This window comes from Oryctolagus cuniculus, chromosome 12 (genome assembly GCF_964237555.1).
Source record: "Oryctolagus cuniculus chromosome 12, mOryCun1.1, whole genome shotgun sequence".
NCBI lineage: Eukaryota > Metazoa > Chordata > Mammalia > Lagomorpha > Leporidae > Oryctolagus > Oryctolagus cuniculus.
This window is the reverse complement of record NC_091443.1, coordinates 89946438-89973640: the sequence shown is the minus strand read 5'-3', so window position 1 is coordinate 89973640 and position 27203 is coordinate 89946438. Positions and strand designations below refer to the sequence as shown.

Genomic DNA, 27203 nt, shown 5'->3' with positions numbered 1-27203 from the left:
CAGGGCGGCCCATTTCCCCTCTCCCGCGTTCTGCTTAGCCAGACTCCACCATCCCGCCGGCATTTCACATTCGGATCGTCTTGTGCCTTAATCCACACAGAAGTGAGTTAAAAGGCTCTTTCCTTGGGAGCTTTAACATTCTAAATGGATTCTCCAAGGAGCCAACAGACAATCAGTGGAGGCATTTAGCATGCCCCGACAGCACGGACGGACGAAGCTGGCTAGCAGAGGGCTAGCAGGAGGAAGTGGTAGCAGGGCTTGAGGTCGGGGTGACGGCCCACGGGCATTTTCTAAATGAATGCAATAGCGTTGTTATGGCGGTGTGTGAGGGGGGAAGATGTACCCAGTGAGACGTGCGACCTTTGCAACCCAGGAACTTGCTGTCCCTGAGGGAGCAGGTGGCCAGGCACATCATTGGTCAGAGTCCATCCTCTGAGTCCCCAGGACCCACCCCCACCCCGCTCCCTGATTTTCAATCTCGCCTGCACCCTGGGGCAGCAGCTTTCCAATGAGAACAGTTTATTAGGACACTGACAAGAGGAAGAGGGAGGGAAAAAGGATCTCGAACAGGAGGGGTACAATGCTTAAACAGGTGCTCCGCTTTTAAGATACAAAAGTTAGAAAAATCTAAAACACTATAAATACATACATGCTTTTTACAGAGATTTAAAAGGTCAGGCTGGCTGAGTGACAGTCACCCACATCCTCCCCGCCCCCGGCACACCCCAGCACCAGTCCAGAACAGCCCCGTTGTAACAGCAGCAGTGGAGGCGGCGTGAAGGCTCCTTGGATAAACATGCACCAGCTCTCTCAAGTTTCCAGCCCTGGGAAGGGAGTGGGGCTTGGCTCACAGGCCCCTGGGAAGAGGGGGGGCTGGATGTGACTCTGCCGTCTGTGTGTGCACGCAGCCTCACTGGTGTATCCCCCACCAACATCCTCGACGGGCTGAGCCCACCCTTCCAGCTGCTGCCCTTGGGAGGAGGGGCCCCTGCAACTTGCTTATAAAAACTTAAATAGTTCTCTGAATTGTTTAAGAAATTATCACATAAATATAAAAACCCCCGAGTGCTAGAGTATACATTACTTCTGAATTTTTAAAAAAAAGAAAATTCAGTGACAGAATCACCAAGACTCTCTCACTCCAGTTTGCACGGGTGGCGAGTTTCCCTCATGTGGCAGCCACAAGGGTGCCTGTGTGTCGCGTCCTGGCCCCACTGGGCAGCCCTCCCACCGGGGACGCTTCGCTGCCGTGTTTCCTTGTGGCCTCTTGCGCCTGCGTTCCTGCTTCCCCCAGCCACTGGGGCCACGGCTGGGGGCGGCCTGTGCACTGCGAGGCTGCTGCTTACTGGGGCTGCACAGTGGTCTAACAGCTGTGGGAAGTGGAAGTTGGGTTGTAGAAAGGGGGCACTTGTCATTTTAGGAAAACTCCCAACCCAAGCCACTTAAAAGTCATCAGTAAGGAGCACAGTCCCAAGCTAAACTCGTACCCTCTCCTGCTCCCAGCCTCCCCCTTGTGAACTGCGCCATAAGCAGCCTGCAGGTTCCTTCGCCAGTCTCCTCTTCAGGACTAACGAGAGCCGGGGCGAGCAGTGAAAATCCGCCAGACGACTCAGGCCAATGTTCGACATGCACACGCCACTTAAAGAAAATCATCTGTCTGTGGTTTGAGTAAAAGCATTTAGCCCTGGAACATGGCCAAGACTCTGGGAAGCCAGCGGGCAATGGAGAAAAGCAAACTAAGCACACGCTGTGTGCTCCAGCTCACTTCGACGTTAACGACGATTTAAAAAGAAGTCACCACGGTCAATTAAAAACCCAACACTGACAACATCAGGACAGCCGAACAGTCTGCCAGCAGCCTTGCCCTCGTGTGCATGCTTCCCGAGGGGAGAGGCGGAGTCCCGGCTCCCGGCTCGTCTCGGATGTCAGGTCTTCTGCCGCCTGCCAGAAAGCCGGCCAACAGAGATGACGTGCCAGCACAGGCCTGAAACCCAAACCCCCAGAGGCTCGCCGTGACCAAAGGTGGGAAGGCGGGGGCATCTTGGGGGAAGAGGCGCAAAGGGGATAAAAGACGGCTCCTCAGAGGTGCTGAAGACTGGCACTGGCATCAGCCCCAGCCCCAGCGTGAACCTGGGGCAGGGGCGGCGCACGCAGCCAGGCTGCTGGGGCCAACTGCTGCTCAGCGGCCACTACCACACCTCTAAGACTGCCCTGTCTCCTCCTGCCCTTGTCGGCTGTCCTTGACAAACGTCAATGCCATTCCTACAGCAAGATCTTTTCAAGCAGCCAAGGCTGGTGGCTTAAAGAAAGGCCAGCCATATCACACTGGCCCAGAGCACCCACACAGGGCTTCGGCATGGGGTGGGCCCACCTGCTAACCTCTGACTGCAACCAATGCCATCTGGGCTGCCACGGTGGGCTTGCCAGCAGTCTCCTCACACCCCCTCCCCGGGGGCTGTTCTACACAGAAAAGGGGCCAACGAAATGGCCTCTGGAAAAACGCCACACTCCAACTCACGCCTCCTAGCAGTAGCCTTCAGCTCTGAGTGCTGAGACATGTAGCCAGGGGCAGCCGCCGGCTCGGCAGAACTGGGCCGCACCCGAAGGGTGGTTGCGTGGCTGCCAGAAGCCCTTGTGAGATGGTGCCGCAGGCGGAGCACGTGAGCCCTCAGGAACCACTGCCCACGGCTTCCTGGAGGCGGCCACGATGCCCCAGCACAGGCCAGAATGGAGCCCTCTGCCCCAAGTGTTGAGTGGGAGGGCAAACGCACTGGCAGGCGGCTCGGGGGTCTTCTGCGTCCAGATCACCTCATGCCAGGCACAGACTTGAGACGCCCAGGATGTGGAGGGGTTTTCTGTCGTCTCTGAGTTCTGTGAGAAAACTCACTTGCACAGGGCAGCGAGAGGCTTCTTCTGTGTCGGCCCCCGTCCGCAGGAGGCGTGGGAGCGGCCGTCCTGCCTGGACACCTCCAGGCTAGCGCTTCAGAGACGCAGGCTCGGGGAAGCACCCAGCGTCGTCACGGAAGGCCGGAAGTCTCATCACATCCGAGGCTCAGAACCTGCCCAAACACGCACTTCCTGGAGTAAGACAGGACTTCCATAGGAAATCCCTTTACTTTTCCTGGTATAAGTCCATGCAAAAAAGGTGAGATACGTCATTTCATCCAAAAAAAAAAAAAAAAAAAACCAGCAGCAAAGAAGAAAGTACCAATTGCAGGTGACGATTCCGTCTGCTGTATTCTGCAAAAGGCCCGTGAAAGAAGAGGGCCCCTTTTTCCAGTTGAAATAGTTTGTGCTCGTGGGCTCACCCGGCGTAGCTGCCAGTGTCATCACCAGGGCCGCCTGCAGTCTCCAAAGGCGCAGAACCACTGTGCGCGGCCTTCGCACCGGCCCGTGGGCCTGCGAGGTTCCCCTTCCGGCATGTTTGCTCCCGGAAGTGTCAGCTTCCAGAAACGCTGGCGGCTGCCTCCTTGGGAAGCCGGGAAACACTTCACCTTGGGACGGTTGTTGGAGGAGCCCTCTCTTAGCTCCCAGTAATGCGTCAACCCAGGGTGTCGTGTCGTGTTTTTCCTAATCCGGAGCAGACATTTAAAAGAGCATACAATAAAGTTGATTTAATTAACACGATGGACTGCATGAACCAGTGCACGCTCTTAAAGGCGGGAGACACAGTCCGGGGCCGCCGCAGCCCACACGCCACCTGCCTCCTGCTGCGTGTGAACACCTGACGTCGTTCGAATCTCTTTGAGACTGATGCGATAATAGAAACCATACATTGCGTTCGCACGGGGCCTCAGCAGATCCTTCCAACTTTTCGAAGTGAGAAAGGACACATTTTAAGAGTTTTGAAAGAGGAGGTGGCGCTTTCGCCACTGTCACGTGTGCAGTGCTGAACACACAGCCATCAGTATGCTCTGAGAGTGGATGGAGCTGCCCAAGCCCCCTGCCCGTCCAGCCTCTCAAGGCACAGGGCCTGCAGGACAGGAGGCTTGGCTGGGAGCCCCGGAGAAGAGGCAGGAAGTCTGCCCGTGGCCAGGCAGGCTTTGCCCCCTACCTAGAACATCCTTCGGAGGTGAACTTGACACAGCGGTCCCAGACAGAGGGGGCACCTCCTGTTGAGCCGGGACATCCCACGTTGCTATCATGAAGAGAAGGAAGCGGCAGGGGAGGGGCAGGTGGTGAAATCCCACCCACTCACTCCAGGCCCCCAGAGCAGACACCATCCTCGTCCTCGAAGCAGGGCCAAAGGGCAGTCGGTGCGTTCAGCAGACGCAGCCCTTCGGAAGTGCTGCTCCTGTGCTCACCTCTGTTTTAGAAAACAGGCTGGTGCCACCGGAGGGAGAAAAAGTCCTTCTTCCTTGACAATAATCAATGGATCAGAGTTCGAATATTCGCGCCCTCCTCACGGTCACTGCCCCAGCGCAGCCCCTCCCCCTCCCCGCCCACACCTCTAGGACACACTGGAACAGCGGATGCTGGGGGAGCCCATCTGGGTGAGGACCTTGTCCAGCCACTGCAAAGGCCCATTCAGGTGCAGCTCGATCCAGCAGGGGGTGCTGGTCACTGTCTGTCTCCTGCAAGAAACAAGGCAGGGTTGCAGGTAGGGGACGTTTAAAAACGTCCAGGAGGAAACACAGGCAAGTCACAACACCCTCCTCTGTGACAGTCTTCCCCCCCAAAGCCAGCTACACCGTAACCTGGCTCCATGCTGCCCTAGAGGAGGTCCCAACCATCCGCTGAAACTAGCAGGGCCAAGGTCCCTGAGCAGATCCCGAGCCGGGGAATGGGGGGAGGGAGGTGGCCCGAAAGAGGTAAATGTGAAGTCAAGGCCAGGGCACCCCCAAGGCCCCGCAGTGGAAGCCCTCCAGGCCAGCTCCTGTGTGTCCCAGGTGGGCACCAGCGGCTCCAGACACAGGCCCGGCCCGGCCCGGCCCGCCGTGGTGATGCGTGTCTGTCTGGCGGAGGGGCGTTCCGAGCAACGCACCGACAGCGCACATGCCTTCCGCTCCCCATGTGCTGATACAATTCCCATCTACGGCCTTATTTTGGAAAATCTTCCGAGCAGAGCGAGCCATGGAACAATTACTGGAAAAAACCGAGGCGCACCCCAAAGCACTCCGTCTCAATTCAGGCTGGCGGATGACGCAGCCCGCAGGCCGGCTCCCCGAGGCTATCTGCTGAGGCCGCGGTGGCCCGTGCCAGCTGGAGGTGAGAGCAGCGGGCCTGGGCCCTGCCCTCGGCCTCCTCGCACAGACAAGGGCTGAAACCCTACTCCCCTTGGCCCGAGACGCAGGAGGGCGGCAAGACTCTTCCGGGAAGGGGCCGCGCCTGCCCGTCGGGCTGCCGTGCGGCACTGCCAGGCGGCGGTGACGCGGTGGGCTGCGAGCACGGCGTGTGCTGGCCCGGCGGCCTGCCGGGGAGGGCGTCTGCCGCCGAGGAGCCCCTTGGGGCACGCAGGGCTGGACGGCCGCAACGCCGCACTGGGCCGGGCACTGCCTGCCTGGCCTGGCCTAAGCACCCCTGCCCGCTGACGGCCCTGCAGGGGTCCACCTGATGGAAGGGACCATGCGTGGCCCCTTGGGCTACAGTCCGGGTGTGAGAAGAGTGAGCAAATGGACTTCCCCTGGCTCTTCTCCACGGAGGGCCGCCTTTAAGTATTTCCCTTTCCCTGTCTTCTCCAAAAAAAAAAAAAAAAAAAAAAACTAACGCTAATCTTCCACTCTTGTTCCCTACCTGGTCCGTGCCAGGGCTAAAAGGTCAGTTTGGGTGCTTCCCGGCTGGCCCGCTGGGCCTGGGCTAATCTCTGCAGCCGTCAGAAGACGGCCGCCAGTTCTGAGGTCTGACCGCCATGCCGGCTCCACGGATCACCGGTGCTGGGTTTCAGCAAGACCCCGGAGACCACGCCACTGCGCTCCCCAGCCCCGCGGGGCAGCCCCGAGCACGGCAGCCCAAACACGAGGAGGACGACCGTGCGGGGCGAAAGCCTCTAATGAGAATCCGACTTTCCATAAGTCACGCTCATCTGGATCTCATTATGAACGGTGGCCCCGCGCCAACACTGAAATGGGTTTGGCCTGGGTGCAGAGTGACTGCAAAACAAAATGGGAGTCCAAACATCTGGAAAAATGAAGGGGAGAGTAACTCGCACGGCGCTGGCTCCAGCTGACGTGCGGGTACCGCAGCGTCTGCCGCAGGCACAGGCCGGGAGGGGGGCGGGAGGGGCCCACGGCCCTGCTGCCCAGGGGCACTCTTGTTCACCTGGGCTCTGCTCTGCAGACCCACGCCACGGTGTTCCGCAAGAGACAACCACGAGGACCAGGCAGGCCTGCCCCTCATCTGTGCCACGCTGAAACCAGGGTCTGGAATTCTCAATTAAAAAAAAAAAAATCATTTCTTTTCTGAGCACGGAAACTTGGTTGCTTTGCAATGACCCGGATCTCCTCCTTGCTTCCCTGGGTCTCAGTTCCCAATCCGAGCTCCTTGGGGCTACCAGGGTCCCTGAGTCAGGGCTGGAGCCACAGGGGAGGGAGGAGACAAGGCGGCAGAGGCTTCACTGCCAACACCCACCCCAGGGGAAGCCTGAGGACGAGGCCAAGAGGGCACCGTCCCAGGCTCAGCTTTCCTGCACCGGTGGGACTTCAGGCAGGTCCCTCTCCCTCCAGAGCCTCAGTCCCCACATCTGTGCAATGGGCACCCAGCCAACAGCCCTGCCCAGGGAGCCCTGCTGTGGGGAGGAGGAAAACGGGACTCCTGCATTTCCAGCGCCTGAGAAACTGCAGGTGCCGGGGGCACGCGGGCCCCTCCCGCCCACCAGGTGGTGGCGCTCTCTGCTCTGGGGCCTGAGTCCCCTGGCGTGGGGTCCCCCCCCCCACGGTCACCGACCTGTACTCGGCTCCCCAGCCTTTGACGAAGCTCATGCGGATGGTGCACATGCGCGTCAGCTGGTAGACGGCCTCGAAGCCCTGGTTCACCGACTGGGCCAGGAGCGCGGCGAACTCCTGGTTGTTGAAGATCTTCAGGTTGCACCCTGCCGACGAGACAGAAGCCGTCCCTGTGGGCTGCTCCCCTGGGGACACGGCCACCTCGGGGCGGGAGGGGGTGGCAGAATGGCTCCATTCCCACGGCTCCCGCGGCCCAGGGTCACTGGCTGCAGTAGCCGCACGCTCCAAGCTCAGCACGTGAGGGACGGGCCCTTGGATCTGCCACCCCCACATCAGGGACACGCAGCTGCCCCACGTGCCGGGCAATGAAAGGCTGGGGGAGAGCGGGTGCAGGGACGGGCTTCCTTGGCCCTGCTGCATGTGGTGTGGCCGGCCACCTGGGCTGAGCAGCCCTGCGCCCTGGCAGCGGGCAGCACCACTGAGACGGGCCCCCCTGGAGGTGCCCCGGCCTGCCGTTCCCACAGGAAGCTCAGCAGAGGGTCGCCACTGGCAAATCTGCCATGAGGGCAGGCCAGGCAGGGGTGGCGGGGACACTCACAGCGACGCGAAGGTGTGTGCCTGACGAGACAGAGGCCAGGGCCAGCGGGGCCCTCGCGGGAAGATGGGGGTGGGGGCGGGAGACATGCTGGGCGGGGTGCCCAGAGCGCAGCTGGGCCTCCTTCCCCGCGGCGCTCTCTCCAGGGGCCCGCAGGGGAGCCCAGCCCCTCGCAGGGCAGGAGCAGACACGAACTCCAGAGGCAGTCCCAGCTCCACCCGGCCACGGCCACTTACTGGCTGTGTGTCCCTGGGCAGGTGGCCTAACCTCTCTGAACTTGCTGCCTCAACACAGCTCCTTCTCGCAGAGCCAGACGGGCCGGCAGGGACGACACGAGGTCAAAGGTGTCAAGGGACTGTTACCGCAGCCGTGGGCAGCTCTGCATCCATGGCCATCACCCTGTGCGGCGGCCACTGTGCCCTTGTCGCCTACTGCTCAAGTGGGCAGGAGAGGCTACGCCGCCCACGAGCCACGGCCTGAGCCAGGCCACACGCCCCCCAGGCTGTGTGCCGTGTGAGAGGCTGGGCCCTCCCGCCTGGGTTTTCTCAGGAAAGCGGCCTCCTCTGGGCCGAGCCCCGTGCCTGACCGCGCTGTCCACGCTCTGGACACACCACCCTCACGTGCAGCCCGACACACCTTCTTGGGGTACAAAGGGACTTCATCAGCCCTGCCTGCTCCACAGCTCCCCAGAAAGTCTCCCCGTCTCCCCCAGCATGGGAGCCTGCCCAGCGCTTCTGAGCCTCTGCCCATAATGCTCTCTGTGGCTCTACCCCGCCATCTCCCCGTGCCTACTACCTGCCCACCCTCCAAGGCCTCAGTGTCACCGCCGCCTCCTTCAGGAAGCCTTCCCTGATCCACTCCCTAGGTGTGCTGCTCACCTGGTGCTTGGCACAACCCCCTTGGATTAAACGCATCCCTTCCTTTGTCTCATATGTCCCAGGGGTCTGTGGGGACAGCAATAGAGCCCCATGCACCTCCCCAGACCCTTCCAGCACTGGGCACGGTACCCCTGATGCTGTGTGTGTTTGTGGAATGAATGAGGGAGAGAGGGAAGCCCTACTCTGAGTACCTACACCAGGGCAAAGGGCAGGGGCTCACAGGGTAAAGGCGGGTCCCAGAGACGCTGCGCCCGCTCTCTGGAGGTTTGGGAAGGCAGAGGAAGACAGCGGGCACACACAACCCCACGGATCACCACAGTGCCACCTCGGGGTGGGAGAGAAAGGTGGCCTCTCGCCAGCGCCCCAGGCCCGTGCTCAGGACAGAGGAGCTCCCGGGGGGCTGTGGAGGGGGGGGGCTCACCTGGAGGGATCTTGCAGACGGTGGCCGGATGCCAGCCATAGCGCTGGTTACAGTTGGGAGACTGGACGAAGATGGCGCTGTCGCTGAGACACTCGGCGAAGACCTCCCCTCCGATGTAGTAGAGCCGCACGCCCCGCCCTGGGAGAAGCAGGTTAGGCTGCACCCAGGGTGCCCTCACCGCCCGCCTCGGCCCTGCCCCGCACACGAGACCCAGAGCCCACGCCGAGAACCCAGGCCGGGGAAAGCACCAGCCTGCTAGATCCCGGAAGCCGCGGGAGGCTGATGCCCAGAGACCGGTCACCTGACCTCTGACCCCTCGTGCCTGTGCCTGGGAGCTACCCAGTAGGCACCTGGTCAGTGTTCGCTGCTCCGGACATGGTGACTCCCACTGTCAAGCCCAGGCCCCTCGGGCACGCTCACGTCCTATTTCTCCCCTCCACACATCCCCCTGAAATGCTGCAGCGGTTCCTCTCAGCTGCTCTCCCTCCCACTCTGCACAGCACTCCGGGCGGACACAGATTACTTTTAAGGCGGCTCTGCCGTTCGACCACTGTGCAAACCCTCTGTGCAACCAGGGGCCCCTGCTCCTGCACGGGGACGGAGGCCAGGGCGCTGGGGACCAGGTGAGCGGCAGGTGCGCCCCTTCATGTCGCCTGCCCCGCCTCCCGCCACTCCCCAGTACTTGTTTCCTTCCCTCGGGACCTGGGGGCTGAGTCCACGCTCCACCTGGGGCTCCTCATCCAGAGTTAGTATCTCTTTTCAAGTAAAAGAGCAAAATGGCAGGCGGGACGCAGGGGAGGGGCTGCAGAGCTGGTCCCCACTCCCTGGGGGCCAGGCTGCCCCTGGAGGATGAGCGCACCACCCCAAGACCCAGGCCTCCCAACCACAGAAGCCTCTCTTGCAGAGAGGTCTTCGGTGAGAGCCCAAGGTGCCGAACAAGCAGGCGGGGTTGGTGTGCAGCCTGGGACCCCTCGGCCGCCCCTTGGGGCTCCAGGACCAGGCGAGAGAGGATCTCACTCGCGCCTTCTCTACGGCTCCTCTAAGTACCCCCGGTCCAGCTCCCTGCTAACGCGCCTGGAAAAACAGCAGAAGACGGCCCAAGTGCTTGGGTCCCTGCACCCACGTGGGAGACCTGGATGGAATGCCTGCCTCCTGGCTTTAGCCTGGCCCAGCCCTGGCCATCTGGGGAATGAATGGGTGGATAGAAGATCTCTCTCTCTTTCTCTCTCCCCCTCCCTCCCTCTCTTTCTCCCTCTCTCCATGTAGCTCTGCTTTTCAAATAAATAAAAAAATTTCAGAAAGTTCCCACGGTCTGAGGTCCCGGGCAGAAACTCAAGAATACCTGTCGCGGGCTGGATACAGGGACAAGGCAACCCTCGCCCCCCGCCCAGCTCCACCTCCCTTCTGACCCCTATGCGGAGCAGCGGAGGATGTGGGGCCAGGCTGGGACCTGGGCAGGGGGGTCCTCTCCCCGATTCCTGGCCGGGGGCAGAGCAGAGTGCAGCTCGGGGTGCAGGTGGGGGCTGGGGACTGTGGGGGAGGGGCGTGGCGGACACCCCTCACCGATGTGCCGCCTGGTGAGCTCCACCGCCGCGTTCCTGTTCACGTTGGACAGCAGTCCCAGGCAGAAGCGCTCCGAGTTGGAGGGGTCGGTGAAGCCGTCCACGGTCATGGAGGGCTGCGAGGCGTGGAAGGTCTCCCCGACGCGCTGGTTCAGCTCGTAGTAGGAGATGGAGCACCAGAATGCCGGCTCGCAGTAGGTGACGGGCTGCAGGTCTGGGGCACAGGGCAGCTCCAGGTCAGGCGCCTCTGCGGGGGCCCCCTGCCGTTTCCCTCCCTCTCAGAGGGGTCTTAGAAACCCCCTACCCTAAGGCCAACAACCCAGTAGGCCCCAGCAAATGGCACAAGAGACGCAGGCACCGGGAGGCGCGCCCCACCAGCCTCAGACAGCGCTGGGTTCATCCAGCTCGTGACGCAGTCTTCAAAGAGGGCCGGGCACCAGCTGGCACCTGGGCGAACCCCGGAGCCGGACCCCGTGAGCTCTCACTGCACCACGACCCCCGCACCGTCTGCTCCGGGTCACCCTTCCAGGGTCCCCAAAGCAACCACCTCTGCCCCCAGAAAGGGCTTCCGGGCTTTGGCTCTGCACGACCCTGGGCAGCCTCTTAGCCTACTGAGCAGCAGTCAAGCAAGCTGCATGTCAAACACATCCCGTGTCAAGCAGCACGTGGTTCCAAACGGTGCCTGGGGTATGCAGACCGCGCTGGGGGCTGTGCCTCTCGCCAGAGAAACTCATTTCTGAGGTCACCCAGATGGAGCCGGCGCTGTGACATAGCACGTACAGCCATTGCCTGCGGCGCTGGTATCCCATTATGGGCGCCGGTTCGAGTCCCAGCTGCTCCACTTCCGATCCAGCTCCCTGCTGTGGCCTGGGAAAGCAGTGGAGGACGGCCCAAGTCCTTGGGCGCCTGCACCCACGTGTCCCTTTCCTAAAGCTGTTTGGCGCCACTCTTGCAGAACAGGGGGTGTCTGCACACTTCCTCACTAGCCAACTCCACCACGTGCCCCCAGAGCCCCGGCTGCCGGCAGCGTGGGGATCTGAGAAGAGAGGTTCGGGAAAGCCTCCCCGTGCCTGGGAGTCAGCACTGCTCTGAGACACCTGCCTACTGTGTGCCAGGAGACTTCTAGACCTCCATGGCCAAGCAAAACCTGAGAGAAAAATCCAGAAGCCGTCTGCCCACAGGAGGAGCCCGGGTGCCCCCTGCAGACAGAGGGGCTCACGCCACCCCCTCGGATGAAGAACACGATCTCCCCCAAGCAGGCCAGCGACGCCCCTGCATGCACCGCGTACCCAGAAAGCGCCAGCAGGAGGGTTAGGACGCCCGCAGTCGGGCACTGGAGAACAGGGTGGGCCGTGGTGTCCTGTGCCCGCCAGATGCCAGTCGTGCAGCCCACCCCATCCAGCCAAGCTGGGACAACCACCAGTGGCCCCAGACATTACTGTGTCTTCCAGGGGACACAGTTTGCCCCCGTGGGTTTGGCCAGGTCACAGAGCAGCTTCAAGGCCAGGCGGGCGGCAGTCAGTCCCGGGCACAGGGCCGCGGCGTGGCGGTGAGCTAAGCATCAGGCTCTCGGAGCTCCAGCTTCCACGCTGCCCTCCCCAGCTGCTGTGTGTGGGAGGACGGGAATAAAGGGCAGGGCACACAGTGCACGCACACAGTAGGCAGCGCTGGCAACAGCGACAACCACCTGGCTTATGTTGCTATCTTAACTTCCATCCCAATTAGGGCACAGCATCCCTGTGCCCTTTCCCAGGGTGGAGCAGGGGGCAAGAGGAGGAGGAAGGCAGGGGACCTAAGCCGCTGAGTGGGGAAGCGGGAGTGCCCGGGCCCTGGCCTCTGAAGTGGGGCCGAGCCACGTCAGCCACGTCAGCCACGGTCAGCCCTGGCTTTGCTTGATGCTTCAACATTCCAGTGAGATAAGCTATATCCTAAACAATGCGGTCACTAAAATGCGAGCTATGTTGCTTTGGAAACTTTGAAAAAGAGAAAGGAATGTTAAGTGCAGTGCAAGCATTCCAAGGGGCTGCCGGCCACCGCGGCCCAGGTGCAGGCTCCGAGAACTTTGCCGCATGGCCATGGGGACAGGCTCTCCCTCTCTGGCCTCAGGGTCCGAGTCTGTACAAAGCCTGAAGTGGACTAGAGACCTCTAAATTAGACCGCAGAGGTCACCATGCTTCTGACCCGAGTCGGCCTCAACTGGCAGCTTTGGCTGCTCTGGGCTGGCCCCGGCTTACTCAGCAATGTGTAGAACGGAACAGTCTGTGCCCCTCAAAAAAGCCCTGTCCAGCACTCCCTGGGCTTAGTTCAGGCAGGAGAGAGAGAGCGAGCGAGCGAGCTAGGCTCCAGGGACACTGACCGAACCCTCCAGTCAAAACAAGGCAAGCCGGCAGGCCACCCAACGTGTGACACGCGCCAGACCATGCTCTGCAGTCAGCCAAGGGGGTGGACGGGTGGGCTTCATGGAGACGCAGATTCAAAGGAGTGAGTGAGGCTCCCGGGCCCGGAGGCCCTCCCAGGCAGATCTGAGCCCTTCTCCAAACACCCCTGCAACACACACACACACACACACACACACACACACACACACGACACTGTGGCAGGAAGCACTGGGCCCAGGCTCCTGACACATCGTTAGGAAGGCACTGCCGCTCAGGCCAGCGGCACAGTGTGAAGCTGCCGTTCCCGACGGCGCTGTCTGGACAAGCTGCCCCGCGTTCAGAGGCAGGACGGAGCCAGCGGCGCTCAGCCACGTCCTCTGCAAACCACCCTGCCCTTGACCTCCCCTCCAGGGCTCTTCCACAAGATGGGCGGCCACCAACTCTGGGCTCTGCCCTGTTCAGTGGCATTAAAATAAAAAAATAACTGGGCGCCCATTTCTTTTCCCCTGAAGGAGGACTTGCCCACACCATGGTTAGTCTAAAGAAACAAAACTTCAGGACTCTGGAAGGGCTATACAAACGGGATACAGAAAGGCTGCAACTACTGAAAGAGCACCCAAGTTGGTTCTGAGGTTCCCAGCAGACCAAGCGAAAAGGGCAACCACCACACAACAAGGCGCTGGCTGGTGGATGGGTGATGCATACGGTTCCAGAAGGGAAGCAAAGCTTGCCCAGGCACTGAATGTAACAGGAAATCTCGGGGGAGGGGGGGATGGCACCCCTCTCCCACACCAAGCACTCATTCACTCTAGCAGGCCTGGGCTCCCCAAGAAACACAGACGCCATTTAACAGACAGCTGCTTCTTGAAAAGGCTCCTGTTGGGGGATGGCCATGCAGGGGGCTGGGTGACACCCCTCCCCCTCCCAGCCGAGAGCGCGGGGAGGTCACCAAGCTCTCCTGAAGGGACAGTGGGTGATCTGCTGGGGTCCAGGACCCTGCACACCTGGGGTGGCTGGCAGCCGACAGCAGGTGTCCAAGGCCTTGCAAGCTCACAGTCCTGCTCCTGGCCAGACTCCCGGGTCTGTGCTAATCTCTCCTCCCAGGGCAGAGGTGTCGCAGATGCGGGAACCTCCAGCTCCAGCCTTGCTCAGCCCTCCCGCTCCCCCTCCCCCACCCCCCCAGCATGCTGTCGGCCAGACTTCTCCAGTGACACGGGGCACTTAATTCCCGGCTGGCCCCCTGCCAGCCTAACACACTGGCTGGCTTGGGATTGCAGCCCTGTTCCAAGCTGGCACAGACTTTCTGTTTTGTTTAAGGAAAAGCAAACAGAATAAAACCCAGAAGGCACCTCTTGGATTAAGGGATGCCTACTAAAAACACGTGTGAGAGATTCAAATCCGGTACAGGAAAAGGCGGGGAGGCAAGACGGGGAAATTAACTTGCTGCCATAAATCCAAAGTGCGGACTGGGCGAAGGCCAGGAGCAGGGACGCTTTAAGGCTTAAGGTGAACGCAGAAACGGAGGGCTCTCTCTGGGTCCTACTGCGCACCTGCTCAAGGCGGCTCTAACCCGCTGTAGGAGCTTCCACGCTCCCCGCACACACCCACCCTGCCCCGTCCTTCCTGGCCCTTGCTTTTCCCTCTGCCTGGGCTGCCCTCCCCCGACTCATCTGCATGGACCAGGCCTTTAAGGCCAGGCTCACGCGGCTGTGACACAGGCCCCTCGTGCAGAATTAGCCTCTTGTGTCCCAGTGACCTGCGCGCCCAAGTCTCCTGTGCTACAGGGTAACTCTCTTGTCCCCAGCCCTCAGGGGCACTAATTCCAACCCATCTCCCCCAGGGCTCCAGCGACAAACCAAGAGGACGCAGAGCCCCATGCTCCGGCCGCCTGTGACCCGCTGGAGTGGCAAAGTCTTGGCAGCAGACTTCCGGTCATTATGTGGCTCGCCTTTGACTTCACAAGCTCCAGGGGACTGCAACCAGAGGCAGCCTGGGAAGAGGGCCGGGTGCAGCGGGCGCAAAGGCTGCGGCCAGGCCCCCTCCCGCCTCTGGCTGCCAGGCCCCCCCTGCCTCTCCCCTGCACTCTGCCCCAGGCACCCTGGGGAGCCGCGGCAGCTCCTTCCACTCCAATGCATGCAGCGCCCCGGGCACTGGCAGCACCTCCGGGTGCTCGGTCAGCGCCCCTCCCCGCCTGGCTCACTGCAAAGCAGGAACAACTTACTCACAGGCCCGGTCGGCTCACTACCTTGTTCCTCTCCCCACCTGCCCCCTCCTTCCCCTCTGCTCGCCCCATCCTCTGACTTAACTGCTTTGGAAATTCCCAGTGAGTCACCCTGCGCCGCCACCGTGCACAATAACAGGGCCATCACCTGCTCCCGACCCCTTCCCTGCAAAACAAAGGTCCCAGGGCCTCCCAACCCTGCATCAGGGGCTCCTTCAGGATGCCGGCTCCTGACCAAAGTGGCTTCACTGTGATGGCAGCAGACTTGACCGGCCCCAGACCCGAGCCCAGGGCTGGTGCCTGGAGTCGGGAGGAAATGAGAGAGGAAGCCAGGTGCCCTGCGCCGCATTCCCTTGTGTGTAACAACTTCATCGCCCTTTCTTTAAAAGAAGCCATCCACGGTCCTGTTTCTGTCTTCACCGAGGAGCGGCTCGCCAGGGGCTCCGTCCTCCATGCAGAAGCGCAATGGCCGCCCTGCTCATGGCCTCCACCTCCCCACCTCTGATCTGCCCACTGCTGCCCCCTTCAGAGTCCCCTGCCCCACTGGCTGCTGCGGGCCCATCTTCGCCCTGCCCCAGCCCCTTGCCCGAGGGAGCCCCAGGAGTCCCTCTCTGTCCTGCTCCACCGAATTCACCCCTGCCATGGCCCCAGCAGAAGCCCCGGTGTCAGCAAAGCGTCCGATGAGCCAGCCGCCGAGCTGTAAAGAGATGCTCTCGCGGTGGCCAGTCTGGGGGCGGGGGGCGCTCCCTCGGGCCGTCACCACGGAAGCACCCAGGCGCTGCAGGGCAGGCCTTCCTACCCGAGCCCACCGTGAGAAAGGCTCTCACATGGGGGACCAGCAAACCTGTGCCTCCAGCCCCGGATTCTTCCGTGACCTTCCAGGGCCTTGTTGGCCACAGCAGCTTCCACCCCAAACCCGCCTCGGGCAGGAGGCCTCCCAGGGTCCCAGCCACAGACGACCAACACCCCCTGTGGGTCCGGGCCACCCAGCTGCTGTTTCTCCGGGCACTCACGCCGGCCTCTGCCGGAGCAGCAGCTGCAGGCCTGGCGTTCTTTTGCCTTTGCCTCCAGTAACTTCCCCTAGGACTCAGAGTCCGCACGGTGGCCAGATGAGCCTCGATGAAGCTGTCGCCAGATAACCCGCTGCTTGAGAATCCACCATCGCCTTTGCTCTGCAGGCAAGAGGGGCTCCAGCACGTGCTCTGTGCCCACCGCAAGGGCCCCCAGCCCTTGCAGCCTCCCTCTCGGCACTCCCGACACCAAGCACAGGGCCAGCTAGCCCTGCCACCTGCAGTGCCCCCCCAAGCCCCGCCCCCGGCCTGGGCCTCGTGGTCGCCCACCTGTCACCCTCTCCTGAGTCTTCCCAGCTCACGCACCCTTCTTCTTCCTCCTCCTCCTCCGCACCTGGCACACCGCCGTCCAGGTGGATACCTCCAGCCACACCCCACCTAGGCTGTGAATGCCCGCGTGCCCCCCGCCCCCAGCTCTGGGCCCTCACATCGGGACAAGGAACTCAGCAAAGGAGACTTGGTGACGGAATGCAGAGGAGAGCGCGGGCCAGCCTGGGTGCACCACGCCCCCTCGGGGACTTCCTCGCATCCACTTCCTGTCTTGTAATTATTCGTGGATCCCAACAAAGTATGGCTCCTTGAGGACCAGCCTGTGATTCCTCCTCACATCCCCCTCCTCCTCTTGCCTGGACTGGCTGCAGTGACCAGGCAGGAAGTAGCTAGGGAATGAATGAAAGAGTGAGGAGGAGATGGGCAAGCAGGCAGGGTCCCACCCAGGGGCCACCAGCTGACCTCTGTCCCCAGCTGAAAGCTCACCAATGCCCGTTTGGAGCCTGTATCTGAGTAAGGAAGACAGGGACAGCTAGTCCAGACGACCCAGCAAGGCAGTGCCGCATGGCAGGTGCGCACGGGCCCCCAGCAAGGCGGCTGAGCCCCCAGCCAGCTTCCCCACCGCCGAGCTGCGGGATCAGCTATGCGTGACTCGGCCCGCTCCTTGGTTTGCTAATCTGTAAAGTGGGCTAAGATGGGAAATTGCAACACTTCTACTCTGAACAGTAAACAGGATGTACTCAAGAAATGCTTGCCAGTGCAGTCACCATCTTCAGCCCTCTCCCCCCACCCCCCACCGCGTCCATGAGATTTGGAGATGGGCGCCGAGCGGGCGAGGGGCCGGTCAGCGCGCGCCCGCCCTGAGTCCCCACCCTGACTCGCTAGCTGACTCGGCCCCGATTCACACCTTCCCGGCAGAGGTGGGACTTGCCCGGAGCCAAGCCGTGTGCACTGTGCCAGGCCAGGCAGGAGGATGTCCCGTCCTGGCTGAGAAATGACCGAGGAATTCCCAGCCCTCAGACCAGCAGCCTGAGGAAGGGGCAGGTCCCCACTCAAGCGCTGTGTCCTCCTGGTCCCCAGCCACTTCCTACCGCTGGGGACAACTTCCTGGCTGAAGCGTGTCCCTGGGGGCACAGCAGCGGCCTCCAAGCCAGCCCACAAGCTGGGGGGTGTCCGAGGCAAGTGTCTGCTCCAAAGCCCAGCAACCCAAAGTAGCCCCCTGGACACACTGTGGGTAAAATGGCCCAGAAAAGAAACCTCAACCAGCCAAGCTCAGAAGCTGAGCGCTCTGAGTCAAGTTCACTGCCGTGGCCTTTCATTTGTCAAGTGTCAACACAGCTCCCAGCCTTCAGAGCTTGTTTTGAATAACTCAATCCTTTCCTATCAGGAATGTGACCTTCCCTCTGCAAGGCCCAGCACACACCAAACAGGTCCCCCAAGGTCACAGCTCACACTGCCCACACGCCAGTCTGTTCTAGACGGATCCCAAGCACCTCCCGATGTTCCCGACGAGGACTTTCTTTATCGGACACTATCAATCAAGGTTGCAAACAAAGGGGCACAAAAAGCCAAGCCAATCCAGGCTCCTTCGCCAAATCATCCACCCTGGCTTTTTCCTGAGCCACAAAAGTCAGCCCCACCGAATAAAGCCCAAAGCAAGATCAAACTCATATCTAAAACTACTAGGCAAGAACACAAAAGATTCTCAGGGCGGGTGGTGGGTACGGCCATTAAGATGCCACTTGGGATGCCTGAACCCCACATGAGAGGTCCCGGCTCTGCTCCGATTCCAGCCTCCTGCAAACGTGCACCCAGGGAGGCAATGGCAGGGGACGGCTCAAGCACTGGGGCCCTGCCACTCGTGTGGGAGATCCGGGTGCAGCTCCAGGCTCCTGGCTTCAGCCGTGGTGGGCATATGGAAAAGAAATGAGCAAATGAAGATGGATCTGTCTTTCTGCCTATCCAATCAATTTTTTAAAATCCTCTTCCATAAAAGCAAAACAGGCATTTTATTTGGTTCGAGCCCTTCTGCAGGCTCCATGCCAAAGCCACGAGACATCCCACGAAGCTGGAGAAGCGAAGGTGGCTCCTGGTGTTAGGAGAGGGGATCCTGGAAACACCATCCCAGAGCCCGCCACCCTACTGTGGACACGATGCTCAGCTGCTCCAAAACACCGCAAGATAACGCAGAGCCACAACCCGGGCACCTAAAGACTACGCTCGCTCACAAAACCACACTAGGAGAAGCGAGCGTGAAGAACGCAGCCCCGCACTGCCGTCCCTGTGGCGCAGAGAGGCACTGTGACGAAACCAGGACGGTTGTGCTGGGGTGGTGGGAAGATGGGCACGCTTGCTCGTTTGCAAATTCCTCCTACCAGCGTGTTGCGTCTGAGTAACAGTGACAGAACTGTTAAGATGCACACAGGACATCCTGGTGCGTGCACGGGAAACAGGTCTGCGAAAGCCACCCTCTGGAAACTGCATGGCCGTGGGAGGCTTTGCTCCAACCCAGACCCGGGTGCTGGGCTGGCCACGGCCCCTGCCCTCCTGGGCCTCAGGCTGGGGGCACTTTTCCTTCACTCGTGTCTCACTCACCTCCTCCCAGGGGAAATGCGGCCCCAGCACACGGCTGCCATTCTGGCCACTGCCGTTCTCGGGTTTCCCCGCTCTAGGGTGACGGCAGGATCACAGTCACCAGAAACATCGTGGACTGCACTGAGCCAATGGGGGGGGGGGGGGCGCTCCCCTTCTGAGCCCCCTCCGCACGCTGGCCACCAGCCAGGGCTACAGCTCCAGGGGATTCTACCTGTGTTGACCAGGACATACTTACCCAAGTTATTGTGTGCTGGGGACATCGGATTCGGGGACAGGTTTGGAGAACCTGCGAGGCAAGACATGGCTATGAGGCTTTGTTAGGGACGCTTGGCCTGGAGCGCTTCCATCAGAACAGGGCATCTGGCACAGCTTGGGACACCCTCACCCCGCAGCACAGCGCCTGGGTTTCAGTCCCAGCTCAGCTCCCGACTCCAGCGTCTTGCTAACGCTCGCGCTGGCAGGAGGCAGGAGATGGCGCAAATACTTGGGCCCCTGCCACCTATATGGGAGATGCAGATGGATCTCCTGGCTTTGGCCTGGTACAGTCCTGGCGGCTGCAGACATTTGGGGAGTGAATCACTGGATGGGAAGTGTCTCTCTCTCTCTTTCTCTCTCTTTTCTCTTTTGGCATAAAGAGAGAGAGAAAGAAAAAAGAAAAAAACAAGGAAAGGTTCAAGCTGGTAGGAAGAAAACCCTGGCCTGCGACTCCATGTTGCAGGAGAAGGCGGGACCCACGCCCTGGGCCCGTGGAATGAATGGGCCTCACAGATGACTCTGGAGATGTCCTCCATGATTTGACAGCTTTTGGCTGCTGCTGGGTTCTCAGCTACGCAAGGCTGCCCCTTTTCCTTTAAGTTATACACCTGCCGTGTGGCCCACGCCCCCAGGAAGAGGACAGGCCCAGGAAGCTCCTGACCCCAGCTGACCAAAGAACAGGAGGGTGCACATGGGAGGAGCCCCACCCACCCAGGCCTTCCCTGCACCTCTCACCAGCACACAGGGATCAGCCTGCAATGAAAGCCAGTGGCCATCTTCCCCAGAGCCACCTCAAAGCCACGGAGGGTTCTTTATTTACTAACCGCCCTCTGGGGTCTAGGTCCACCCTGAGATCCCCCAGCCCCTGCTGCCAGCCTGGCACTCGCCTCAAACCTGGGCCGCCCTCAGCTGTTCACAGGGGGTCTTTGATTTGGCTCCGACTCAGCCTTAAAGATAAGCTTCAAAACGGCTGCTCCACTTCCAATCCAGCTCCCTGCTAATGCACCCGGGGAAGCAGCAGAGGATAGCCCAAGTGCTCTGGAGACCTGGAGGAAGCTCCTGGCTCCTGGCTTCGGATCTGCCTAGCTCTGGCCGTTGCGGCCATCTGGGGAGCGAACCAGCAGACGGAATACCTCTACCTCCCTCTCTCTCACTATGCCTCTCAAATAAATACATCTTTAAAAAGTTGAGACTGGCCATATAGAAATGCTTACACTGGGTACTCAGCAGGCACTCAATAAACTTTTGCTTCCTGATTTGTGGCAACTGAAATCATAAACCCCAGGAAGGCTGTGGCACCTCCTCCCTGGTCTGAATGGCTGTGTACGTGGACGGGGTTGGAGGCGCAGGGGGCCAGAGGCCCTAGCACTGGCAGCCAGCAGGGAGGCCAGGCCCTGAGCAACTGCTCTGGGGTGTAACTGAGGAGCCCCACCCACTGAAGCCTGGCAGACAGACGGCCGCAAGCCTAGCACCCCCTTTGGATAGATCTGATTAATGTGCCCAGCAGGGCCCTGCATGGAGGCTGAGGGAGGGAAAGGGGGCAGGAAGCAGGCAGAGGAAGCGGAAGGAGGGACAGCAGAGGGTGAAGCCGCGCACAGAGCGTCCCTTCTGGTCTGCATCCTTTGTAACAGCAGGCACTGCACACGCAGACAGTGGCAGGGAGGCCCGAGAGCAGGCAGAGGGAGAGGAAACTCGGCAGGTGGAGGGAGGGAGGGAGGCTGGGGTGCTGCCTGGCTGGCCTGCTCCCCGCGCTAGCCTCCCCTGAAGGCTGGAGGCCGGCGGCGACGTCCATGACGCACGTGTATCTGAGTCGCTTTTGCTCTTCTCTCCTGGGCTCCGGCTCCCCGTCCAGAACAGGACACCTGCTAGGCAGCCTGTGCCTCCTCCCCAAGAAACTCTCGCTGACAACTCCAGAAGCTGCTAGCCTGGAGCCAACTGGGTCCCACAGCGAATGATGGGGCGGGGAACATCCGGGGACGCAGCAGCAGAGAGCCAGGCCGGGGCCTCCCGGGGGGAGCTGCCCATCTCCTTTGGCCACCGCTCAGAAATGCTGACTTCAGGGGCCTTTGCCGGGCAGCCAAAGAAAAACCCTCCTCCCCTTCAGGCTCTCGCCCCACCCGGACCTCCTGAGCTGATGGATTCCACCTGCCCACCTGCCCACGGCCACACCTCAGCGAGGTGCAGACCCAGCCGGGGGCCCAGACCCAATGCCAAATGGCCTGCCTGGCTGCACCAGCCCCGAGTGCCAGGCCCTCTTCTCTCTCCCTTCTCTGGAAGCCACACTGAGCTCACCTTATTCCCAGAATCTCCCCACTCCCTACACTCTTAGCCCACCTCATACCTAAACCCCACCAAGACCCAACTCGGGAGACCCCTCCCCTGCCAGTCCTGCTCCCTCCCCAAGCCGCCTTGGTGGCCCTGATGCCAGCAGGGCCCTGCAGCTCTGGGCGGCTCAGTCTCCTCCTCTCTTCCTGGTATCCCACACAAACTCGCTTGATAGATACTGGATAGAAAGACGGGAGGCAGGGGTTGAGGGGAAGGGGGCAGGGAGAGAAAGGGAGGGCGAGACCCCAGCAGAGGCGGGCAGCCTGTTGCCCCCCCGACTGACCTGCGTCCATGCTGTGGTTCATCTGGTGGTCGCTGGTCTCTCCATCTTCGCTCAGGTAGCCTGGGGGCGGGGTCTCTGCCATCAGAAGGCAGCTGGTTCATTAAAAGGCCTCTGACCCCCTCTGCAAACATCACCCCTTTTCACACCACCATGCCAGCATCGGGTGGCTGCTGGGGCACGAGCTCTGGGTTCCGCTGTCCCCATACCAGTGCGCCACAGCTGCCCACCTGGGTTGTAACCACCTCTACCCCTGCCAAGCTCACTTTTCCCACCCTTGGAAATCGGGTGAAGCCCCCGCCTCCTCCAGTGAGGCCTCCGGAGCCACCCCCAGGCCCTGACTTACCCCCTGAGCGAGCAGCGCCACCTGTGTAGGACCTGAGCCGGGCTGGGCAGTGGGTCGCTCCCTAACGCGCGGACCCAAGCACACAGGCCTGGAGCCGACCTCAGCACAGAAAGCTAAGCCGTGGAAGCCACGTCTGAATGCCAAGGCCCCACAAGGCAGGCAGCGGGATCGCAGCCCCAGCAAGCGCAGGCTTCCAAGAGGCTGCCAGGGCTGGTGATTCACATGTTATTCACATGTAAACGAGGGGCATCAAAAAAAAAAAAAAAAAAAAAACCACAAAAAACCAAGAGCCCTGTGGACGTGGAGCCGGGTCCTCCTGGCAGAGGAAACGCTCCAAGTGGGCCTCCCGGGTGTGAAGGCCAGGGGCACTCACAGCGCCGCTCCCCTCCTGGCTGCCGGGCCGCCCGATGGGATTCCGCCCAGCAGCAGCCCCGCCAGGGCCGCGAGGGCGGTGAGAGAAACACGGCATTGCTATTTCCGCTTCCAAAATAAATGACTGCGCCGAGGCTGGGCGGAAGGGTCACGCCGCTGAGCCGTGCCAAGAAAAGCATCGTTAGGGAGCGGGGAGCTGAGGCCACGGGTTCTCTCCCCACAGGGCTGCGATCCTGAGTCAGGGGCCCCCGGGGGCCAGCGCCAGCCGGCCAACCAGCCGGACAGAGAGGGGGTCCCCCCACCCCCCGCCCCGGGGGTGTACCTGGAATATTGCTCTGGGGCTCGATGCCCGCGGGGAAGTTGGTGTTCTCGGGGATGGAATGGCTGTAGTCGTCCAGCGGGGGGAACTCGGCCGGGATCTCCGTGTGGCGTGGCACCAGCACAGGAGGTAGAACTGCCGGGGTGGGGCGGGGGAGGGGGGACTTAGCAGACACCCGCTCAGGGCCTGGGGCCAGGCTGGCACCACAGCCCTGCACCCCGAAGCCCACCCCAGACCCTCCCACTCGCCCCGCCAGCCCCGATGGCCCAGGCCGGGCGTACCTGGCGTCTCCACTCTCTGATAGTGGTAGGGATTCACGCAAACCTCATCCTTCTTCATGTTGAAGGCAAACTCACAGAGCTCCATGGCCCGCAGCTCGTGGTGGCTGTGCAGGTCTGGCCATCGCCACAGGCGGCAGTAGATGACATGAGGGAGCCCCTTCCGATGGGACACCTGCAGCCGGCCATCCAGGGACCTGCGGGGCAGGGCGGGAAGAGAGGGCCACGTGGATTTGGGCTTCCTTCTGCTGGCAGCTCAGCAAGAAGCTGCCCTCCCCCTGCTCACCGTCCAGCCGCTGAGGTCCCGGGAATCAGAGATTCAGAGCTGGAGGAACCCCAGGAGAAAACAGAAACCAGCCCCACCCCCAAGCTGGCAGTGTGGGCGTGGCCCCCACCAGCCCTCAGAGTGCGTTCTGCAGGGACCCCAGAAGGGGACAGCACTGGAAAAGGGCCAGGAGCCACCCGTCTGGCAGAGGTGCAGAGGGGACAGGAGCCAATGAGACACGGCGGCCGACGGCAAGAGGGACGGCAGAACACACCTGCTACCCGGAGGGCTCTCACATCCTCCCGGTCCCTCCCCTGCCCCCCCCCCCCCCGTCTCTCTCTCCCGTTCTTGCGTGCTTTGTGGGGTGAAGCAGAGCAGGAAATGGGGGAATGGGAGGGAGTTTAAAACAGCAAAACCCACAGGCCAGGCCCCTCGGGAGTTCCTTGGCCTCCATCCGAGACTCAGACTCAAGCGTGAAAGCCACAGGGGCCGCGCATACAGTGAGCGGGAACACCAGCGGCGCCCTGTGTGGCGACCTGGCCTCACAACGGCTGTAATCCAGCGTCGCCAGCTCAAGCGTGACCCCTGACCCACAGCTGGGTCCCAGGAAGCTTGCTGGAAGGGCAGACTTGGAGCTGACCCCCATGAACTGCATCCGCAGAAGGGGGGTCCCAAGGGGACTCGGGAGTGGCAGAGGGGATGAGGCAGGGGAGGCCTTATTTGGTTCGGGAAAGTGACCTCGTGGTCACAACAGACCAGTGGAGCAGCAGACCCTGCTTCCCTGGAGGTTACAGAGTCCAGTGGGCAAGACTGCTGTCAATCAAATAACCAGACAGCTGCAGTGCAAACTAGTACAGGGACCCACCATACATACACACACACACACACACACACACACACAGTGTATGCCAGGGGCCGCCGGTGTGGGCAGCGGGTTAGCTGCTATCTGCAATGCCAGCATCGCATGTAGGCACTGGTTCAAGTCTCAGCTGCCCCACTTCCGATCCAGTTCCCTGCTAGTGTGCCTGGGAAAGCAGCAGAGAGCACCCACATCTGAGACCTAGACGGACTTCCAGATCCTTTCTCCAACTCTGCTTTTCAAATCAATCAATCTTTACATTTTAACGGTATATGCCCATGGGACCCCACTGTGCTGATGGGATGGACACAGCACCACTGAGGAGGTGATGGCTGGCCTAAAGGTCCAAAGGATAGGCAAGAACCAACCAGGCAAAGAGGTATGGGGACAAGGACTTTCGGGGAGGGGGGAGCATGTGCAAAGGCCCTGTGGAGGGTGGGCAACATGGTAACACAGGAAGAATAGCACGAAGGCCAGAGTGAGTGGAAAGCAGAGCAGGGCAGCTGGGTGCAGGGAGGCCGGAGCGGCAGGCAGGGCTGACTCTGCAGGGCCTGGAGGCCATGAGCAGGGGCTCTGCCATTTTTCTACAAGCAGCAGTAAATGGCTGTGCACGTGGAGGGTGGGGGACAGCGGGGCCCCAGGCCAATCCTGTGTGCGTGTGACCTGGGGTGGGCCAAGTCCCCGAGAGGGACGCTCAAGAAGGAAGAGGTGTCCCGGGGGGAGGCAAGACTGCTCACCAGGCAGCGGCACACCCTTCCCAGGAGCTGGGCAGGGCTGGCAGGGACACACCTGCAGGCTCCCCGGGACCAGGGACACTCCTCTGTCAGGGTACCTGAAAAACCACCATCAGCTCGCGGAGCGACAGAGGAGCGCCTGGGGCTCTTCCCTAAGATGCAGAGGGAAGACCGCCAGGTTCATCGTCAGAAGACCTGGGGTCAAGACGTGGTGCCAGTCTCCCAGCTAAGACACCCAGGGCAAGGCACGGGCTCTTCAGGGCCCTCAGCTGTCCCATCCTTAAAATGGAACTCTGGCCCACTCCTGACTTCAAGAAGCTCAGGACCCACTTGGACACGCTTGGTACGGCACCAACGAGTGGACGGTACGTTCTCCGTGACAGCAGCTACTCGGCAAACCTGGCTCTGAAGAACTGAGGGGAGCTGTGGGGCAGACTGAGAGAAAGGGAGATTGGGAAGTGGTGAGGGGGAGGGAGAGCTATTCAGCCATTCTCACTCTCACGCAAAGCCACCAGAGGCCCACAAATTAGGGAAGTGGCCACATTCGCTCATCAGGGTTTGACCGAAGCCCCAGCAAAGGGCCTGCCGGCCACGGTGGCCGTCCATGCAGGGGAAGCGCCTGGGATAAAGACTCAGGCCAGCAGCGAGGGAGGAATAGGGCTGTGGAGGCCCCTGTGGGCACTAGGCCGGGCTGGTCCTCTTGCACACAATTTACTCGGATGATATTCTGTGTTTAAAAGGTCAGAGAGTTAGGGTCATCCAGGCAGTGCAGCAGCGGCATCAGACTGACAAGCAGGCCAGGGGACCTTGGACAAAGTCCACCAAGAGTCACAGGCGCGTGAGCGACGGGCTTCTACCAAAGCCCCAAAGAGCACTGAGCCGGGACAGGACAGTCCGTTCAGCCAAGGGCAATAGGGCAAGCAGATGTGTGACCTTCAGCCTACACCTTGCACCTACCCAAAAATTAACTGCAGTGGTCCGAGTGCAAACTCGGAAAGTTTTAGGAGAAAACCTGTAACCTTGGGGCAGACAAAGATCTCCCAGCCATCGCACCGGAAGAATATTCGTTATGCAGAAGCTGATAAACCGGACTCTAGCAAAATGTAGGCTTCTGGTCTTTGAAAGACACCATGAAGAGACTATAAACACAAGCCACAAATGGGGAGAAAACATTTGCAATGTATACAGCTGGTAAAGGATGTTTCCAGGATATATAAAGAACTCCAAAAACGCAATATTAAGATAACCATCCGGTTTTTTAAAAAACAGGCAAATGAGGACAGTGGATAAAAAGGCATGCAGACAGCAAATTTGTGATGCAAAGATGCTCTGTTTTATCGTAATTAAAGAGTGGATGAAAACTGCAAGGGGATGCCACTATGTGCTTGTCAGAATGGTGAAAACTAGACCAAGCAGGCCACGTGCTGCGGAGTGATGGAACTCTCACATGCTGTCAGTGGGAATGTAAAATGGGACCCAAAAAAGTTGCCAAGTTTCCTAAGTCAAAAGCATAAGCCTACGGTATGATCCACCCACTGCACTTCCAAGAGAAAGCGTCTATCCAAGGGCTTCTGGGTGAACCTGAGAGCCTCAAACAGAAAACTGCCCAAAGTATATCAACAAATGATAGACAGGCAGTGAGCCAGCCATGCCAGGGATACTACTCAGCAACAAAAAAGCATGAACTACTGATACGCGCGAGAGTACGAACCAATCTAAAGAGCGTGATGCGGAGTGAAAGAAGCCAGACACGGGTCTGCTTATGTAAAATTACAGAGCATTTAAAGTAAAGAAAAAATGCAAATGCATCTTCAAAAAGCAGGTGGGGAGCTGCCTGGGCAGGCGGGGGCACCCAGAAGGTTTTGGGGGGTGCAGCTATGTTAATTATCTCGACTGCAGCAGTGGCTTCACAGGGAGCCACGCGTCACCACAGGCTGCAGACACGGGCAGGCTGTTACTTGTACCAGGGCCACCATCACCAGTCTGACCCAGCAGGGCTTTCTAGAAGTCCCTGCCCCTGCTTCTGGGCCATGCTCCCCCCCAAGCTCATGACAAGGAGGGCGTCAGTAGCTTCCCCACAAGCCTGGTCCAGGGCCTGGGCTGCCCAGAGCCCAAGTCTCGCTCTTTTTCTCTGTCCCATGCAGTAGCTGATGCAAACGGCACACCCCTCCCCTGCCCTGCAGGGCACAGGGCCCAGCAAGTGAACCCACTGGTCACTCTTCCTTGTGAGCTGATGCAACCACGGTCATGCCTGCATCCAGAGAGGGATCTATTCACGCCCCCTTCTCCTGACCCAGCC

At 60.7% G+C, this 27203-nt stretch overlaps 1 protein-coding gene across 5 annotated transcripts in view; it reads right to left on the bottom strand.

The window, feature by feature from the left end:
• Positions 1-502: 502 nt before the first annotated feature.
• SMAD3 (SMAD family member 3) overlaps positions 503-27203 on the bottom strand; it is a 113755-nt gene continuing 87054 nt past the window's right edge. For 4 of the 5 annotated variants that reach the window (XM_051821816.2, XM_070054404.1, XM_070054402.1 and 1 more), the window contains exons 2-9: positions 23050-23243; positions 22772-22903; positions 21735-21809; positions 19107-19157; positions 10339-10551; positions 8776-8913; positions 6883-7027; positions 503-4574 (exon numbers count right to left, since the gene is read on the bottom strand). In XM_051821816.2, coding sequence (XP_051677776.1) covers positions 4451-4574; positions 6883-7027; positions 8776-8913; positions 10339-10551; positions 19107-19157; positions 21735-21809; positions 22772-22903; positions 23050-23243 — 1072 coding nt within the window. In that variant the 3' untranslated portion in view covers positions 503-4450. Of the gene's footprint in view, positions 4575-6882; positions 7028-8775; positions 8914-10338; positions 10552-19106; positions 19158-21734; positions 21810-22077; positions 22356-22771; positions 22904-23049; positions 23244-27203 lie in introns of those variants that run through there. The other variant, XM_051821817.2, reaches the window with a different exon arrangement.